Here is an 18,545-nt window from a genome sequence, read left to right as displayed (position 1 = left end):
ATTTTTTGACAGGGGACCACAAATTTTGTTAATGGACAATAAGCCAATTTGAAGCCAGGTGGCCGCCGGGCCTCTGCCTTCGAGGTCCCTCCCACCCTCCCACCACTCGGGCTTTACAGCCTTTACCTCTGCCCCACCCCCCATCAGTCTGAGACCAGGACCACCAGCCTGCAGTCCAGAGGGCCAGGCCAGTAAAAGCTGCCTGTGTACATGAGGCTAACCTGCCCCAGGTCCTCCTGCACCACCCCCCTCCCCTGGAGTGGTGGGGCAGAATCTGTCAATTTGACAGACTGGTTTCTAGGATTAGGTCACAGTCACCTGGAATTAAGCAGGAGCACCTGGGAGGCTTCTGCCCATCAGCTGAGCCCTTCAGAAGGACCTGGCCCTTAGGTGGGGCACTTGAGCTTCCAAGAGCTGAGGACAGCCTCTGGGTAACCGGGTCCTACAAGCCTGAGGATAGCTAAAACCCACCAGGAGGGATCCCTTGCCGGGACTGGAGATTGGAGATAGGAACGTGGACGGGGCAGATGCCTTCAACTGTGAAACCAGAGGACAGTGGCCAGCTCACCACACCGGGGCTGCAGACCAACAGAGACAGGTGGATGGGCATCGTTTTAGGCCTAGGATTTGGGGAACATGCTTTGTTGCCCTGAGCTGAATCAGGTGTGGAGAAGCCAGCAGCTTCCCCCACCACGTCACCTGACTGTCTCAGGAAGAAAGGGACACTGCCGCACACCTACCTCAGGAATGAAGACAACAACTATCAAGAACAGGCCCGGCCCCCCCTTTAGACAGGAAATCGGGGTCCTCCCCCACTGCCACAGGATGAGCGAGCTGCAGCCCTACATGGGGACTTAACAGGGGGACCCGTGTGGCTGAGGCCATGGTCCTGGGGTGTCTGTGAGGCACAGCAGCTGCTTTTCCAACTTTATTTAGAAAAACAAATCCAGGTCCCGGTGCCCCCATACCCTCCCCCACCCCAGCCATAATTTAAATAACTTAGAGACAGAGTTGGGGGTCAGTGTCGGGGAGGGGGAGGTGGGGAGGGCTGGAGAAGAGCCACTACAGCCGCCGCAGCGCCCGCTTCTTGTCCGTCTTTTTCTTGGCTGCCAGCTTCTTGTCCCGCTCACCCGCGTGCTTCTTGGCCATGGGGCCATCGGCTCCTCCAGGACCCCCGGGAGCCAGGGGGTCAGCAGAGGGGGCTGCGCCCGCACCCGGGGCCCGGCCGGCCTCGGCGCTGCTGGGCCCGCTGGCGCCCCCGTGGATCTCCGTGAGCAGGCGGGCTCGGGCGGCGTACTCCTCGTAGTTCTCCAGGAGCAGGCGGCCAGCCTCCTCGTTGAGGGCAGACTCGGGGTTAGGGTGGATCAGCAGGCACTTGATGGTCTGCGGGCAGAGGACCAAGGTCAGGGGGCTGGGCCTCGTGGCCTCCACACCGGCTGCTCCCTGTTCCCGATGCTGTCCCCCAAAAGACGCTGGCCCAGCTCACACCTGTGTCCCCTGTGATCGAGGCCCGGACTGGAGAGGGAAGGGACTTGCCCGGGGTCACTCAGGAAGCAAGGGAGACAACCTAGGAACTCACACCTGGGCCTGCTGGGACTCCAGGGCTGTTCATCTCTCAACATAAACAGGACACATAAAAACCCAGGGCTGTCACCAAAGGTACCAAGGAAGAGCCAGACTGCGGTGGGCGGGCCGGACCGAGAAAGGCATCAGGGTGTAAGTAAAGGGACCTGGCCCGTGAGGAACAACCAGAGGGAGGTGTAGGAAGGGAGCCGATCCCCACACCCCTTTAACTGGGGGGTAAACCGAAGCCAGACGTGCACGGGCTCCGTGAAGGCGTGGAGCGAGACCAGCTACAGTGGGGTTTGTCCCAACCCCCCTTTTGGCCACTATGAAAGGGAGCCTGCAGGGCCCTAACCGTGCCTCAAGCAGGGGACACGACCCTTCTGGCCTGTAAACAAGGACGAGAACAGGTGGTCCCCTGGCTGCTGTGACAGGCAAGGCACATGGCCCGGCAAACACCACTGATGCTGAGCAGGGACCCAGGACCACACCCAATTCTGAGCTCTGGCCCCACACCCACAGGCCCCTCAGGCGCTCCCTCACGGCTGGGGCCAGACCCAAGCTCCTAGGGATCATCGGGGACACGGAGTCACTCTGTGAGCTCACCTCCAGAGTCCCTGGCAGCCGCTGCAGACACGACCGGGAGAGGAGGACAAAGTATGTTTACCTTGGAGCTCCCATCCTCCCCAAGTGCCCAGCAGGAAACTCCACGTCCCCACCCCTACCATCTGCCCCAGGGCTCCAGAGCAATTCCATTTTCAAAAAAATGTGCTTTTTTTTGAAGTAGCCCCCATGCCCAACATGGGGCTGGAACTCGCGACCCCAAGGTGAAGAGTCACAATCCTACCGACTGAGCCAGCCAGGTGCCCCTCAGAAACCTTTTGTAAGCTTTGAGTGGGGTGGGGAGGCAGCATGTGACCTAAATGCCTTAGTGGCCGTGGAGATGATGGGTGTCTCCACCTGGGCTCAGTGGACACAGAGTCCGAATCACCGTCTGTGAGGCCGCAGAGCAGCGCGAGCGCCTGGGCTTCCCACTCCATGCGACAAGTAAGAGTCCCCTACCACACACCGTCCCTGGTAGAGCAGAGCTGCTCCTGGTGGAAACGACAGGTTTGAGCTACGGCAGTGACGGCGGTACAAATTCTAGGACTCCCACGTAACCAATGAACCGTATGGTCCAGGAATTTCATACTGTAAATTATAACTTGAAACCAACTCCCCCCTCCCCCGATGCCTGACTTGCTCCATCAGGAAAGTGTCCCATTACACAAACCCCTTGCGTGTTCGACACACACAGCAAAGGTACACCAGGCACGGCACAACCTGTACAACCACGCTTAGTGGGTCAAGCACTGCCAAATCTTCCAGAATTTTCCAGCTGGAAACCTGGACTTTTACACAGAAGCCCCCAACAACTTCAGAGTTTATTTTAAAAAAGAAAGAATGCACCACAGCCCAGGCGCCACCGGGATGGCCAGGAGGGGGGAGCCCCCCGCCAAGAACTCACCAGCAGCACATGCCGGATGCCCAGCTCCGCTGTCCAGTCCCTCTTGAGCACGTTGACGCAGATCTCACCGTTGGCGCCCACGTTGGGGTGGAAAATCTTGGTCAGGAAGTAGCCCTTGGGCGGGGAGGCGGGAAAGTCCTTCCCCAGCAGGAGCTTCATGCGGAACAGGCCTCCGGCGTAAGGGGTCCCCTCTGGAGTACAGGAGGGGGCCGGGTCAGGACGCCCAGTCTCCAGTCTGGCTGTGAGCCCAGTGCTCCGCCGCCACCCCCCCTACCCCCGCCAAGACCGAGGCTTTCGTGAGAGTGGAGTGAGGCTCAGCTCCCTGCCTCAGGGTGATGGCCCTGACCTGGTGCTCGTAGCCCCCCCCCCGACGCCTCCTCTCTCCTTCCCGAGGGCAGACGCTCCCACCCACAGATCTTCTAGGAAGCAGGAAGATCTTCTCGGAAGGCCCGCAGGCAAATGATGGGGCTGTTGTCAACTTCAGGTCTGCCCGCCAGCCTGCCTCAGTGAAAGGTTCTCATCCACCCACTTGCTCATCTCTCTCACACACACACACACACACACACACACACACACACACACGAGGGAGCAGTTCTGTACCCACTGTTGTTCCTCGTACCCCAATCCCCACATCCCTCAGTGGTAGCCTGGCGACTGACGTCTAGGCGCCCCTCCTGCACCTGACCCCGCCTCTGCGGTCACCTCTTTCCCGAGGCCAGCGGTTAATAGTTTCCTGACCGCCCTGCCCCCTCCCTGTCAAAGGAACACTGCAGCCATCACATCTTTGAACCCACCAATGGCTTCCTTTCCCAACTCCTTACAGACTCTTCTGCTCCCTGAAAGCTTCATCAGTCTCTTCTCTGTCCCTACAAAGTACCCACGGCGCCTGCCTTGGAACCCGGCCTATCACCATCGAGCACTGCGTGATGATAACCCAGAAGTCTTCCCTGACGCCCTCCCCACTGTCCCATACGCGGCCAAGTCCTTCACCACGTGCTCTCGCAACCTCTTGTGTCACTGTGTAGAAGCAGCACACTAATTCACTGCACGGTTAAACGATCACACATAATCACCTGGTTATTACTGTTCCCTCTTGCAATACCGTGTCCGGCTAGTTCCCTGCTCTGTCCCGTGGGTCCCGGACGTGACAGCAAGGAGTGTGCGGTCATCCGGCCCACCCTCCAGGCCCCAGAGAACCCCTACCTGACAAGCCTGCTACAGCCCCCGTTAGATGCTCTCACCACCTTGCAGGAAACATGTACACGGTCAGTGGTTGTGGCGTCCGGCCCTGCAAGCCGTGAGCGCCAAGTCAGAGGGCTCCCTGGTCCACCACTGCGTCCCCAGCACCCGGCACAGTCCAACTTGTAACTGGAGCTTCCTATTGTTCTAGTTCTGCTTTTTTGGTTTGTTTGTTTGTTTGTTTTCTAGATGCCACGTATAAGTGAAATCACGTGGAAACTGTCTTTCCGACCCGTTCTCGTACTAAAGAAGAACCCACAAGCACACTCCTCCTGCCCACACTCACCAGGGCCCTCGATGGTGACCTGCAGGTCAGTGAGGTCTTCCTCGTTGGGGAACACCTTGATGCCATCAGGCGGGTCAGCAGTCAGCGTGGTCACCTCCTTATACACCAGGCGAATGATGTGGGGGGGCAGGTTCTCCACATTGGAGTTCTGGACACAGAAGAGAAGGGGTGGGTAGCTGGCGGAGCCGGGGCTTCCTGATCTAAGGATGCAGTGGCCACCCTGGTGTTGATCCCGCAGTCCCCAGATCCCCCACCCAGCATGCTCCAGATGGCCGTCCAAAGCTGACCTCCCACTAGAAATGGGGACGGGCCTTCCAAGGGGCTTGTGGATGGTTCTGCCTTCTCCAGAAGCCCCCAAGTCTTGCTCACAGTCAGGCATGGTCCCCAGTGTTTCGGGGTACGCCCGAGGCCTACCCTGGTCCCCCTCCCTACCTAACCTTGGTGAAACCATCTTCGAAACCCCAGCAGGGGCCTGGAGATGGAGGCGGAGCGTCCTTGCTCCCGGAACACCCACGGGCGAGCCACAAAGCCCCAGAGCCCTCTCCGGGACTCAGCCGGGCCTTCCCCTCTGGGGAACCTGCGGGCCGCCCAGGTTCCTCTCCTGCCCCGCCTCCAGGAGGGCCCGCGGGCCCATCCCAGGCCCGGGACCCCAGGCGGGCCCCCCGATACCCCAGTGAGTCCGCGAGAGGCTCCTGAGACCCCGCCTCCTCCTCCAGGGGGGCCCCTGACCGCCCCTCCCGGGCCTGGCCTCCGCGCTCACCATGACTGTGGCCGGCCGGGGGCGGGTCCCCCCGGCCCCCTTCCTGCGCTCTGCGGGCCGCCGGCTGGGGCGGGGGGCCCAACTGCTGCCGCTGCGGCCCTAGGGAGGCCCCGGGAGCTCTGCTCCACTCCCCGCTGCCTCCGACGCCCGCCGCGCTCAGCGCGTAGAACTCTTCCTGCCCCGAGCGCCCAGCCGCACTGAGCCGGTCGCGCGCGCCCCGCCGCGCTTTTGTAGCCGTCCGTAGGCCACACCCCCCCGCGGCCCCGGAGCGCCGCGCCTCGACCCGTGACGTCACCGCGCAAGGTCCTCGGCGTTCGGGGCGCTCGCTCCCTTCCCGCAAGCTGCGGGCAGAAACAGGAGAAGTTGGGGAGGGGGGCGCGCGGCAGGTCGGCCAATGGGGACGCACGGGGGTCGTAATGGGGTCCCCGGAGAATGGGGGCTCTGAGGAGGGAGAGTAGAGACGGAGAGGAAGCGAGAGGCAACGCGACCGCTGATTGGGCCGTTTGAATGAGACGCCTCCTCCCCCCGGCGTACGCGCGCGTGCCCTGACGCCCAGGAAATCGCGCACGCGAGTAACGGTCGGCCGCGGAGCCGGGGAGGGGCATGGGAGGGCGGGACTCGGGGGGTTTAAACGGATGACGGAAGGCTCCCTGGCCAATGGGGACACGTAATGGTGGAATGGCGTCACGGGGCTCGTAAGCGCCAGTCCTTGATGGAGAAGGCGGTGCCAGGGGGCGGGAAGGAGTGGAGAGTAACCAATGGGAACCTTGTCTAGGTCGGGCCAAGCCGTTCGTAGCCAACGAAGTTCGTCGGTTTTGTATATGCAAATTAGGTGTGCGCGGCCGTCCGCGCCCGCTCCTCAGCCCGCGGTGGGGATGGGCGCTGGGAGTCGGCTGCATTTTTCTACGAGGCGCCATTTTGTGCGGGCACTGCCCCGTGACCCGTGTCGTGTGTCGCGGGCGGGGCAGGGGCAGGTTGCACGGCCTTGAGGGCTTGGCTGTCTGTGGCCTGTGACTCTGGCCAGGTGGCAATCACGACGTCGGGTTTCTGTTTCCCCACGCGGGAAGCGGGCGCCGGGCTCCCTCGGGATGTGCCGGAAGGAGGTCGGGGCCTGGCGCTGCCCGCCAGTGGTACTGTCTCCACCCTGTAGCCCCGCGGCGGTGTCCCCGTGTCCCCGACGGACCTCGCCAACCTGCAGCCCCGCGCCGGGGAATGGTGTCCCCTTGTCCTCGCCGTGTCCCGGGCACCGGCCTCGGCCTCCCATCCCTGCCCGCCACGCGTCCCGGGAAGACCCCTGAGCCGCCTCCCTCGTGCATGCGGCCCCAGCTCCAGCAGCAGGGACCCCACTGTTGTGGTCGTAAGCAGCACCCATGGAGGATCCGCCGCGTACTGGCGAGCCCCACCTGGCCCTCAGTCCCAGCCAGCCGGTTGCAGGGGACTCTGACCCGAGGGGCGCTCAAGGACACTGAGGGAAGAAGCAGGGGCCTCGCCCAGGTTCCCCCCCCCCCCCCCCCCAAGCAGAGACAAGGTCGAGGTGGTATGGTAGTCAAGCCCGGCCCTGCTGCAAGGATGCATCCAAAAGACACAACCGTGCCGATAGTGACGGTCATGATGCAGCCCCTGCGAGCTGTGCGCCAGGCACTGCCCTCGTTCCATTGCAGACGGCAACCCTGTCGGGTGGGAGCGCGATGTGCACGCACGAAGCTTTTGGAATAGGCGGAGGGTAACAAGGGGCAAAACCCCTGGCGGCGTGGGGCTGACGCTCTCCTGGGGGTGCCAGGCAGGCAAGCAAATATATAATGTGCTGTGGGAGTGTGATAAAGACCGAAGGAGGGAATATCAGGGCCTGCGCTGGGAGGGGGGGGGGGGGGAGACAGGGAGTGATGGGGTGGGGGGAACCTTTAGAGAAAGGGAAGAGGCAGGTCTCTCGGGTCCAGGCCGCAGTGAACAGTGTGTTCTTTCCTTCGATCAAGGAGGAGCCGCGGGAGGCTCTGAGCCGAGCGCGACTCCGTCTGACTTCTGGTCCAGAACAGAGAGGCCGAGGAGGAAGTGCTGGCAGCCATGGAGGTGGGGATGAAGACCGTGCTGAGCAGGTTTGTGGCAGTCGGGGTGGGGAGAAGGGTTGGGGTTCAGTGAAAGTCAACAGGACCTGCTGTGGGGGAGAGGGAGGGGTCGCCTACCCCCTGAACGGTCACTTGAAATTGAGGTCAGCAGACCTTTTCAGAAAAGGCTTTCAGCTTTGTGGACTGTGGGTCTCTGTCTCAACCCACTGCTCAGCCCTGCTTTAGTGGCCTCGCCAACATGAAGAGGAAGGGGTGGCCCTGTTCCGCTTAGGCTTTGTTTACAAGAACAGGTAGTGGCCCGAGTGGCCCTTGGGTAGGTCCTTGTTTACCATCCCCTGGAATCCCAATCCCGACAGGTACTGTCCCTGCTGGAAACTTCGCAGGACCCTTCTGCCCCGCTACATTTTGACTAGACCCCACGCTGCCAACAGCACACTCCCCAAAGCCCCCTGGGCTGCCTTTCTGTTGGTCCCCGGTATCTGCCAAGCTGTCTGACCTGAGAACATTTGGGCGTGGGTCCCTTGTACCTGGAGAACTTTCCACTGCCTTGCTCGCTGGCATACTCCACCCTCTTTGATCCCGGTCTGTCGAAATTTGTCATTTCTTGATCACTTAGGACGTGTTTACTGCTGTCACCGATGATTAGGTGAGCTCCAGGAGATCAGGGACTCTGTCCTCAGCCCCCAGCAGGATGCCTGACAGGTCAGGGGTGTTCATTCTCTCAGCACGTGTTTGCTGAGCACCTAGTGTGTGCCGGGGACCATCCTGGGTACTTAGGGTACCTCAGGAAACAGACAAAGATCTTTGCCCAAGTGGGGTTTGCTGTGGTGGGCCAGGGCAGACATAAAACAGTCCAATAAATTCGTAAGACTTGGAGTATGTAGAAGGAACAAGAACTGTGGACAAAGAAAGGAGCACAGGAAGGGGCTCGGGGCACTAGGTCCCGCAAATGTTAAGCTAGGCGGCCAGGGTAGGCCTCGGCAAGCAGTTGTCATTTGAACCCAGGTCGGAAGGAAGGCGAGAAGTGAGCTATAGGCTTATCAGAGAAGAGCATTCCAGGCAGCAGCAGGAACAGCTGGAACATCTGAGGAACTGCAGGGAGGCCAGTGTGGCTGGAAGGTGGGGAGGAGTCGGCGGGGGGGGGGGAGATGAGGTTGAGGTGGGAGGTCTCATGCAGGGCCTTCCAAGCCATGGTTAGAACTCTGCCCCTTTCTCTGAGGTAGTAGGGAGCCACTGCAGGGTTTTGAGCAGAGCAGTGCTGTGGTCTGACTCGGGTACTTGCAGGTTACTTGACTGCTGGGTGGAGAAAAGAATGAACAGCCCTGCCTCCCTGCCAGGGAGGAGACCATTGCAGATCCTGAGAAGGGACTGTGGTGGCAGGGAAATGATCTGTAAGTGGCCAGTAAGCATGTGACAAAAATGCTCAACAGCATTAGCCATGAGGGAAATGCCACCTAAAACCACAATGGGATCCCAGTTTATACCACCAGGGTGGCAGTTATAAAAAAAGTCAGCCTATAGCAAGTGTTGGAGAGGGTGTGGACAAATTGGAGCTCTTTTTTTTTTTTTTTTAATGTTTATTAATCTTGAGAGAAAGAGAGTACAAACGGGAGGGCAGAGAGGGAGAGAGAGAATCCCAAGCAGGCTCCATGCACTGTCAGCACAGAGCCCAGCGTGGGGCTTGATCCCTTGAACTGTGAGATCACGACCTGAGTTGAGGTCAAGAGTTGGACCCTCAGGATGCCTGAGTGGTTCAGTTGGTTAAGTGTCCTACTGAGGTCATGATCTCACGGTTCGTGGGTTCGAGCCCCATGTTGGGCTCTGTGCTGACAGCTCGGAGCCTGGAGCCGGTCGCGGATTCTGTGTCTCCCTCTCTGTCTGCCCCTCCCCTGCTCACGCTCTGTCTCTCTTTCAAAAATAACCATTAAAAAAAAATTTAAAAAGAGTCAGACACTTAACTAACCAAGCCACCCAGGTGCCCCAAGAGATCAGAACTCTCACCCATGGCTGGTGGGAATGATAAATGGTACCGCTGCTTTGGAAAACATTCTGGCAACCCCTCAGATGTAAATACAGCTACTGTGTGAACCCATGGTTCTGATTATTACTCCAGATAATTGAAAACAGACATTTGCGCAAAAAGTCACACTTAGGTGTTGCCAACGGCGTTATTCACGATGACCAAAAGGTGGAAACAACCCAGAAGTTCATCAGCTGAGGAATGGCCACACCAGCTGTGGTCCCTCCCATACAATGGGCTGTTCTATGGCCACAGAAAGAATGAAATTCCTGCACATGCTCCAAGACGGAGAAAACTCAGATGCCTCATGCTCAGGGAAAGAAGCTAAAGCGGTGGCCTTGGCAGTTGGACAGAAGAGGACAGATTGGAGAATTAGTCGGGAGGTGGCCTAGTGATGGCGCTGAGTCAGTTTGGGAGAGGTGGGGAAGGGTGGGCATAGGGTGCCTTCCCTTTGCTAAATACTGGTGACCCGGAAGCTTACTCTTTTTTTTTTAATGTTTTATTTTTGAGAGAGACAGAGCACGGGGGAGGGGCAGGGAGAGGGGGACAGAGGATCCGAAGCTAACTCTGTGCTGACAGCAGAGAGCCCCATGCGGGGCTCGAGCTCACAAGCCCCGAGATCATGACCTGAACCAAAGTCGGAAGCTCAAACCGAGTGAGCCACCCAGGCGCCCCGGCCCAGAAACATCTTCTGCATTGAAACCCAGGTTGTCCCTTCAGCCTGAATTCTAGCCTCACAAATCGATTTTCATTTCTCCTGTTTGTTTGTATTACATGATGAGAGAAGTAGGTTCTTGGGGGAACTCGCATGGCTACTGAGGTGCAGGAAGGAAAGACGGGAGGTGCAGCTCTTGTCCTCCCCCCACTCACGCGCACCCCCTCGGCTACCCCTGTGAGCACCCCGGGGATCCCGGAGTGGCTGTGCTCACGTCTGTGTGCGCACGTCCACACACACCTGCCCTGGGGGGGGTGGGTGTGCCCTGCTCCTCGGAAGAGCGCCCGCACTTTCTAGCACTGTCCGACCCGTGAGCGTTTTACTCCAGGTCCAGTCCTTGGCTACAAGCTGCAGGGAGCACACGTGAGCATTTACCTTTGGGCCCTGTCCTGAGCTTTCCTGAGGGAGAAGCGCCTAGAAGTGGCCCTTGTTTGGATCCTCACTATCATCAGGACCTGACCTGTTTAACAAGTGTTTGACTGTTGTTGTTATTTTTAACGTTTATTTATTTTTGAGAGAGCGTGTGAGCGCAAGCGAGTGGAGGAGGGGCATTGATAGAGACAGACAGACAGACAGACAGAATCTGAAGCAGGCTCCAGGCTCTGAGCTGTCAGCACAGAGCCCATCATGGGGCTTGAACTCGCAAACTGTGAGATCATGACCTGAGCCGAAGTTGGACGCTCAAGTGTCTGAGCCCCCCAGGCTCCCTAACAAGTGATGTTTCTTTTTTCTTTTTCTTTCGTAAGCACCATCCGTTTGCCAAGTGCTGTTCTATGTGCTTGGGACAGATCCAAGAGCAGGACAGGAGACAAAACCCTGCCTTCCCAGGGCTTTCATTGTAGGGGGAGATAGATAGTAAACACCAAGCACAAAACCCAGGTGCTCAGCTGTCCTTGTTTGCGCAAGACGCAGGACTTTCGGTGCTGAAACTGGGAAAGTCTCGGGCGAGTACGTGAAATGGTGGTGTGAAATGATACTAATTACTGAGAAATCAGAGCAGGGTAAGGAGTACCAGGAATGCCGTGGGAGGTCATTTTAGGCAGGGTGGCCACGGTGGACTTTCTTGAGAAGGAGGCATTTGAGTACAGGCTTAATGGCGGTGAGGGAGCAAGTTTTGTGGAAATGTGGAGAAAGCCGTTCCGGGCAGGGGTGCAGCCGACGTCGATATCCTGATGCAGGAATGAGCCTGGATATCGGCGATCTTCAAAATGCATGCTCGATCACGGGCAGACCACGGTGCTTTCCCCTTCAGCCCTGTCTCCTTTCCTCCCGGTGTGGCTGAGCATTTTCCATGTGTAAATACCCCCATCTTCATTTCTGAGGCCACCGTCTGTGGTGGTCAGCAGGTCCTCTGCCCCTGGGGGGCTTCAAACCTCTAAGCACTTGGCCGTCTGTGGTTGACTCAGTAGGTGATTAACAACACCGCGTGCCCTTGTGTCCCAAGAGCAGGAGTTCGAGCTCTCCTGGGTGGGAGGGACCTTCACTGATTGGAAGGATGCCCCGAAATGGATCAGGTGATGGACACGCTGGTAATGAACCGCTTCTTCCGCCGGCTATTCCAGGTGCTAGAAACCCTAGAAAGCAGTGCAGACGTCACGTTGGCTGAAAACACACTTTTGTGCACCAGGGCCTTCCTTTACTGGCTGTAAAACCAGTACCTCTGCTGCACACCCAGACCAAGCAGGGTAATGATCAGTGCCGGTGAGGACGGAGGCAGAGAGATGTTCTCACATTCACGGACCCGGCAGGACTTCTGAGGCTGCAGCGTGGCATTTGAGTAGCAAATGTGTAAAACACACCACCGTGGAACTCAGACATTCGTCTCCTGGGACCTCATCCTAGGAAACGAGAAGCGAACGCACCAAGCGGTTTGTGAAAGATGTTCCTCCAAGCGTTGTTTACAGTAATGGAAAAGGGGAAGAACCCAAACGTTGTGTGGGTAGGGACGGGAGTCTGTCACTTCCATGTGCCATTGAGAGTCCTGGTGAATTTGTTGTCGGATTCAGTGGTGTCTCACAGAGTCTGACGGGGGTACTGAATCCTGTTCCCCTGGAATGATCGTGTGCAAATGCTAAGTAATAAATGCCAGAGGAATGGCGAAATTAGAAAATTATCCTTCGGCAGACACCACAGTAAGAATCACCCAGATTCTAGGCAAGAGAATCACCCAGGGAGGCTTGAAGCAGCAGGTACAAGTTTGAGGGGGAACAAGTCCGAGGGCCCTCAGGCAGGGTACTTCCTGTTTACCGAGGGAGGAACAGCCCCTCCTCGGTGCCCCGGCCAAGTGGTCCAAGCTAACAGCAGCAGTCCCAGCTGGTGGCCAGCACAGGCTGTCCCCGTGGTGATGTGCCAAGAGGTCGGTGTCACTGCTGAATCTCCTGCCGGACGTGCACAGCCTGGACCTGTTCATGAGGAGACCTCGGACCGGGTGCAGGGACATCCTGCAAAAGAGCCGTCCTGGGCTCCTGAAAAGCATCAATGGCGTGAAAAAGACAGAGGGACTGATCAAACTAGAGGAGCCTCAAGAGACATGACAATCACATGCAATAGCTTGTCCCCAGACAGCAGGGACTGAAAAGAAATTGCTCCAAAGCAGGGTTGGGACAGTCGGTGAAACCGGAACATGGGCTTCATCAGCGTGAAGTGCTTGGTTTCGGTCCCTGTGCTGTGGATGTGGAAGAGAACGTCCTTGTTCTCCAGAAATGCCCCTTCGCGACAAAAGGGTATGACGTGTGCAACTCACCCTCACGTACCTCTGGAGAAGAAAAAGTATTTATATGGAAAGAGAATCCTGAAGCAGTGTGTTGCAACGTTAACAACTGGTGAATTGGCGAAGGGTGTACAGGTGTTCTCTGACTTATTCTGGTAGCTGTTGAGCAAGTTTGAAATTATTTCAAAACCCGAAGTTAATGGCGGCAGAGGGGAAGGCACATGGACACGGTGTCTGGTGTAGATTTCAGGAGCTTGCAGGCCCTCCCTGTCAAACGGGTTAAGAATAGTCTCTTGGGAGCTGTATTTATTGACACAGCGGAGTTGCAGACTGAGCAAGTGTTAGGCTATGAAGGCAGAAATGGTCACGTCAGACCATAGCCTTGACTTGCCCATCCAAAGCATGGTGTGTGTGGATCAGATTGTTCTTTTCTGGGTGGAACACAAGTGAAGAAGGTGACTGGACTGGCACATGGAGGCCATGTCCAATGAAAAGTACGTGCCTTTAAGCCCTGGCCTTGCAACTCAGTGTGGTCACTCTGCAGGGCTGAGGAGTGAGACTGGGACCTCCCATCTTGCAGTCCCTCCTGGGCACACGCTCAGCGAGGGGAATGCCAGTCAAAGCTGGCACTGTTTACATTTAAATTTATATTTGATTTTAGGGGCGCCTGGCTGGCTCCGTCGGTCGAGCATCCGGCTCGATTTCAGCTCCGGTCATGATCTCACAGTTTGTGAATTCGAGCCCTGCCTCGGGCTCCCCACTGACACAAAAATTCAGAAGCACAAAAGAGTATATGTCAAAAAGCCTCTAGGCACCCATCCCCCCCCTCCCCTGCCACAGGCAACCTGTAACAGCCAGAATGGACTACACTGTGCTGCAGTAACAAGTAGCCCCCAAGCCCCCATTGTTAAAGGAACAGGGTTTATTTCCCACTCACACCGCATGTCCATCGAGGCTTGGCTGAAGTCCCTATTTGGGGCCCTGGCTGATCTGCCTTGGATGCAGGCCCACAGAGTAGGCATCACCTGAAACATTGCCAGTGGGGAAAGGAAGAGTGTGGGGATCTGTCTGCACATGGGCTCTCAGAAGCTTCTACCTACCTCTGTTCCTACTTCAAGCACATCACGTGGGAACATCTGATCTCAAGGGGACAGGGGAGTACTGTCCTTCTGTGTCCCTACGAGAATTGTTGCATGCTCAGGAACCCATACTTAGATGTGCTGCATGGTCACCTCTCCCCCACCCCCTCCAGTTATCTGCAGACAAAGATGCCAATGAGAAGAGGTGATTTCTAAGAATATGCAGACAACCCTTGCGCTCACCAGGTGACACATTTAACGAAGGAGCATAACACCAAGATTCGAGTGCACTGCACGCGTCCCTCCTGACCCACCAATCTACAGCCAAACAAATAAACCTGACTAGGTGAGCTCTGGCCAGTGCTGAACAGTTGACCACACGGAAGGGGATGAGGCTTTCTCCAAAGCAGATCACACTGTCCCTCCAGCAAGCTAAGAGTGACCACTTCCCCACAAGGACAGTGCGATGGTTAGATTTCATGTCCACTTTGCCAGCCTACCGTTCCCATTTGTTGGGTCAAACCCCAGTCCAGATGTTGCTGTGAGGTATTTTGTAGATGTGATTAATGTCTACTATCCGTTGACTTCAAGATCATACGGGTAAGCCTCACCCAATCAGTTGAAGGCCATAAGACCAAAGATAAAGTATCTCAGAGAAGAAGAATTTTGTGTCAAGGCTGTAACATGGAAAGCCTGCCTGAATTTCCAGCCTTTGACCTGCCTCACAGACTTTGGATTTGCCAACCCCACAATCACAGGAAGCAGTTCCTTAAAATGAATACACACACACACACACAGTCTTCTTGGCTCCAGTTTTCTGGAGAACCCTGACTAATCAAGTAAAATCTAAAATTTGGGAAACGGGCTCCTGGGTGGCTCAGTTGTTTAAGTGTCTGACTTCGGCTCAGGTCATGATCTCCCGGTTTGTGAGTTTGGGCCCCATGTCAGGCTCTGTGCTGACATCTCAGAGCCTGCAGCCTGCTTCGGATTCTGTGTCTCCCTCTCTGTCTGCCGCTCCCTCGCTTACAGTCTCTCAAAAAATAAATAAATGTTAAAATTTGGGAAACAAATGCACCAGAGAGGAAGGGATTTTCTTTTCCTTTTTAATAAAGGATTTTATTTTTAAGTAATCTCTGCACCCAACATGGGGCTCAAACTCACAACCCCGAGATCAAGTGTCACACACTTCCCAGGAAGTGTGTTATCTTCGAGATGAAATTAGGCTTCCCAGGAAGGGGTTATCTTCGAGATAAAATCAATACTGGAATGAACTGCACACACAATCCACCCCCAGAGGGATGTGCAAATGAGCCCTTCATTGTAAGATGGAAGTCCACGATTCATGAACAAACACTTTGGTGCCCCTAGGGGACAGGTGTCCTAAAGTTCATAAAGCCTTGGAGGCACCTACTCTCCCCAGTGTGGCTTACTATCAGCTCTTGTCCTCATTATGCAAATATTTTAATGCACTGGGGGAAAAATCCTTCCTTGTTATCACAAAAACTGGTAATTGAATGAACCGCGCCATGTAACACCCCCTGTTATGGCTTGAATTGTGTCTCCCCCTCCCCCCAGAATAGAGACATTGAAGTCCTTCCTAATCTCCAGGACCAGTGAAGGTGACCTCTTTTGGGAGTAGGGTCTTTACAGATGATCGGGTTTAGAAGTCACTGAGGATGGGCCCTATTCCAACATGACTGGTTGTCCTTAGAAAATGGGGAAGTTTGTACCCAGAGATAGAAAAGTACAGAGGGAAGATGATGTGTGTGTAGAGTGCCAGCTGTTGCCAGCAAGCCACCAAAAGCTAGGAGAGCGGCACAGCACCAGTTCTGCTCTGCCTCAGAAGGAACCAACACGGAGACCCTTTGCTCGCAGACCTGCAGCCTGCAGAACCAGGAGGTGGCACATTTCTGTTGCGTGAGCTGCTCGGTCCAGCGGCCCCAGCAAACCAACAGCACAGAGCACCCCGCTTCGGCCAGACTCAGCCAAAGGCCTCAGGTAGAAGGAGGTGCAAACACTTGCTTAAATGCACAGAGGGAAGAGGCTTTCTTCGGAAGAAACCGAGGACTTTTCAAGGTGCTGTACCGGTCCCTCCCACACCCAGCTCCTTGCTTGGTGACAGACTGGGGGGGGGGGGGGCAGCCCTGACCACCTGTATGGACTCTTAGATGCCCACCCCCGCCTCGGCCAGTGACACAAACGCAGAGGTGGAAACCCATTTCTTCTCGACAGTAAACCTTGAGACTGGGGCTCAGGAAACATCTGTTTATTCCAAAAAATACCAAGTTACCACTCCACCGCTGTCCTCACCAAGGAACTGGGGGGGAGGGGGGGTCTGGTGTAGAGCCCGGGAGGGGCAGGGATAAAAAGGTGTCCAGCACTGTCTGGTCCAGAATTGTCTTCTCTCTGCACCCCTCCCCTTGCCCCCTCCACCAGAAGTGGGGGGTGGGGGAAATGTGTGAGTGTGCGCGCATGCGCATTTATCAGGGGCGGAAGACTCAGATGGCGTGGTCCAGGCTCCGGAAGCATCGAGGGTGAGCGGGCCGGACAGGGCTGCTTCCTCACCCCCTTGAGACCTCTCCCCCCTATGGCTTATTTGAGATAAGAGGTCAAGGCCCCGAGGTCAGGCGGCCTGTGGCAGAGTGAGTGCGGGGAAGGGGGAATGAGATTCCTGGAATCCAGGCCAGGAGAGAGCAAGTTGAGGTGTGTGGGGGCGTGTACAAAAGCTGAAAGATCCCAAACCCCCAAATTCTGGGGGCTGGAGAAAGCTGAGTGCTCAGTGGGGAAGGTGAGCAGAGGGTCTGCAAGGGGGGCAGGTGCCCAAGCTGGCTCCTTTCTTGGGAAGTCACAGTCTGCCTGAGGGGCACTGGGCGCGGCGAGGCCCTAGGAGGGATTGGAGGAACCCAGAGGAGCAGCCATAAGCATGGAGTCAAAAAACTGGCACTGGGGCCCAGGTAGATGGGGTTGGCTCCCCAGTTCCCCTGGTGTGGTGGGAGCTGAGGGCCAGTTCTCTGCCCCAGGCTCCTGATGGGAAGGGATGAGCTGAGGTGCCAGTATTGGGGGGGGGGGAGACAAGAGGGAGAGGGACGGCCCAGAGAAGGGAGAAGAGGCCCCCTCGCCTTGCCTTGGGGGCTGGGGAGGGGGTATGTAGCCCTTTAAAAGTGGGGGAATGGCCGCCCCCCAGCAACATGGCTATGTACAAAGGGAATTGGGGCAGATTGTGCATTGGGTGTTGAGGAATCCCCAAAACCCCTGGAGGCTCCCTGGTGTGTGAGGGGGAGGGAGGGGGAGAACACTACCTCTCCGTCGTCTTGAGATGATGCAGATCACCACCCCACCATGGCACTGGCAGTGGCTGTGGCCCTCAGGATGGGCCTGCTCCACGATCAGGCCAGCAGAAGACATGATGGAAGGCCCCAGAGAGGCCACAGCTGCCCACCCAGCCCATGGGGTCAAGTCTGGCCCAAGCCAATGGAGTGCTGTTTTGGATAGGGGTCCAGGTAACAGGGGCAGTGATATCACCTGAGACCTGTAAAGCCCCCCACACATACACACTCCCTGGTGATGATAAAAGGTATCTGTGTTGACCCTGTCACCGATGAGATGGTTGGGTGAAGGGCTGTGAGTTATCAGGAGGGGCCTGGATGCCCTCACCAGGGGGGTGATGGGGTCTGGCCAAGACCAGGTCTGTGGTGGGGTTGATGCAGGCATCAGCTTAAGTCAGGGGAGAGGCAGTGACATCATTAAAAAGGGGCAGACTAAGGATGATGTCATCAGAGGGGTCCTCACCTTATTCCATTTTTGAGGGAATAGGAAAATGGTGTGTTATTGTGCTAGTTCCCCTTACGGGAACGATTATAGGTGCCGTGGGACCCCAGAAAACAACTGAAATGCAGCCATTGCAGTACTTGGCCCTCAAGATGATGGATCCTGGAAGATGATGATACATGGTTGAAGTGGATCCTAGTAAATGATGACATATTTGGGTGTCATGGATCCTAGGAGATGATGATGCTATGGTCATGGTGGGTCCTGGGAGGTGATGACACCATGGTGGGAGTGGATCCTGGGGGGTCATGACCCCATTAGCTCTCATGGATCCTGGGAGGTGATGACACAATGGTTGGAGTCGGTCCGGGGAGGTAATGACATCACGGTTGAAATGGATCCTGGGGGGTGATGACTCCATTAGCTCTCATGGATCCTGGGAGGTGATAACCCCATGGTTGAAATGGGTCCTGGGAGGTGATGACATCACGGTTGAAGTGGATCCTGGGACGTGATGATAGCATTGGCTTTCATGGGTCCTAGGAAGTGATGACACCACAGTTATCAGGGACTATGGGAAATGGTGGCATCATCGGTGCTAGTGGATCCTGGTAGAGGATGCTACCATCAGCCATTGAGGATTCTAGAAGGTAATGACATAATGTGTCATGATGGGTCCTAGGAGATGATACAATGGTTGTGGTAGATCCTGGGAGATGGACACCGTAGGTCATAGGGAATCCTGGGAAATGATGTCATCATCAGACATGGTTAGCATTTGACCCCAGGTACAATGCCATCATGAGTGGTGGAAGTCTGTGGCACCGATGATATC

At 56.5% G+C, this 18,545-nt stretch overlaps 1 protein-coding gene and 1 long non-coding RNA gene across 2 annotated transcripts; one reads left to right on the top strand and one right to left on the bottom strand.

The window, feature by feature from the left end:
- Positions 1 to 915: 915 nt before the first annotated feature.
- Positions 916 to 5,573, bottom strand: UBE2S (ubiquitin conjugating enzyme E2 S). The gene is made up of 4 exons (XM_047835478.1): positions 5,356 to 5,573; positions 4,596 to 4,743; positions 3,071 to 3,261; positions 916 to 1,383 (listed from the first exon to the last, which is right to left on the bottom strand). Exons 1-4 carry the CDS (start codon positions 5,356 to 5,358, stop codon positions 1,063 to 1,065), a joined length of 663 nt encoding a protein of 220 aa, XP_047691434.1. The 5' UTR covers positions 5,359 to 5,573; the 3' UTR covers positions 916 to 1,062.
- A 448-nt stretch (positions 5,574 to 6,021) lies between these two features.
- LOC125152890 (uncharacterized) lies at positions 6,022 to 16,309 on the top strand. The gene is made up of 3 exons (XR_007147352.1): positions 6,022 to 7,078; positions 7,329 to 7,448; positions 15,818 to 16,309. It is a non-coding gene; the product is annotated as an uncharacterized LOC125152890 (long non-coding RNA).
- Positions 16,310 to 18,545: the final 2,236 nt, after the last annotated feature.

The sequence above is a fragment of the Prionailurus viverrinus genome, chromosome E2, assembly GCF_022837055.1.
Source record: "Prionailurus viverrinus isolate Anna chromosome E2, UM_Priviv_1.0, whole genome shotgun sequence".
Taxonomy (NCBI): Eukaryota; Metazoa; Chordata; class Mammalia; order Carnivora; family Felidae; genus Prionailurus; species Prionailurus viverrinus.
Note: the sequence above shows the minus strand (reverse complement) of the source record. Positions and strands in the feature narration are given on the sequence as shown.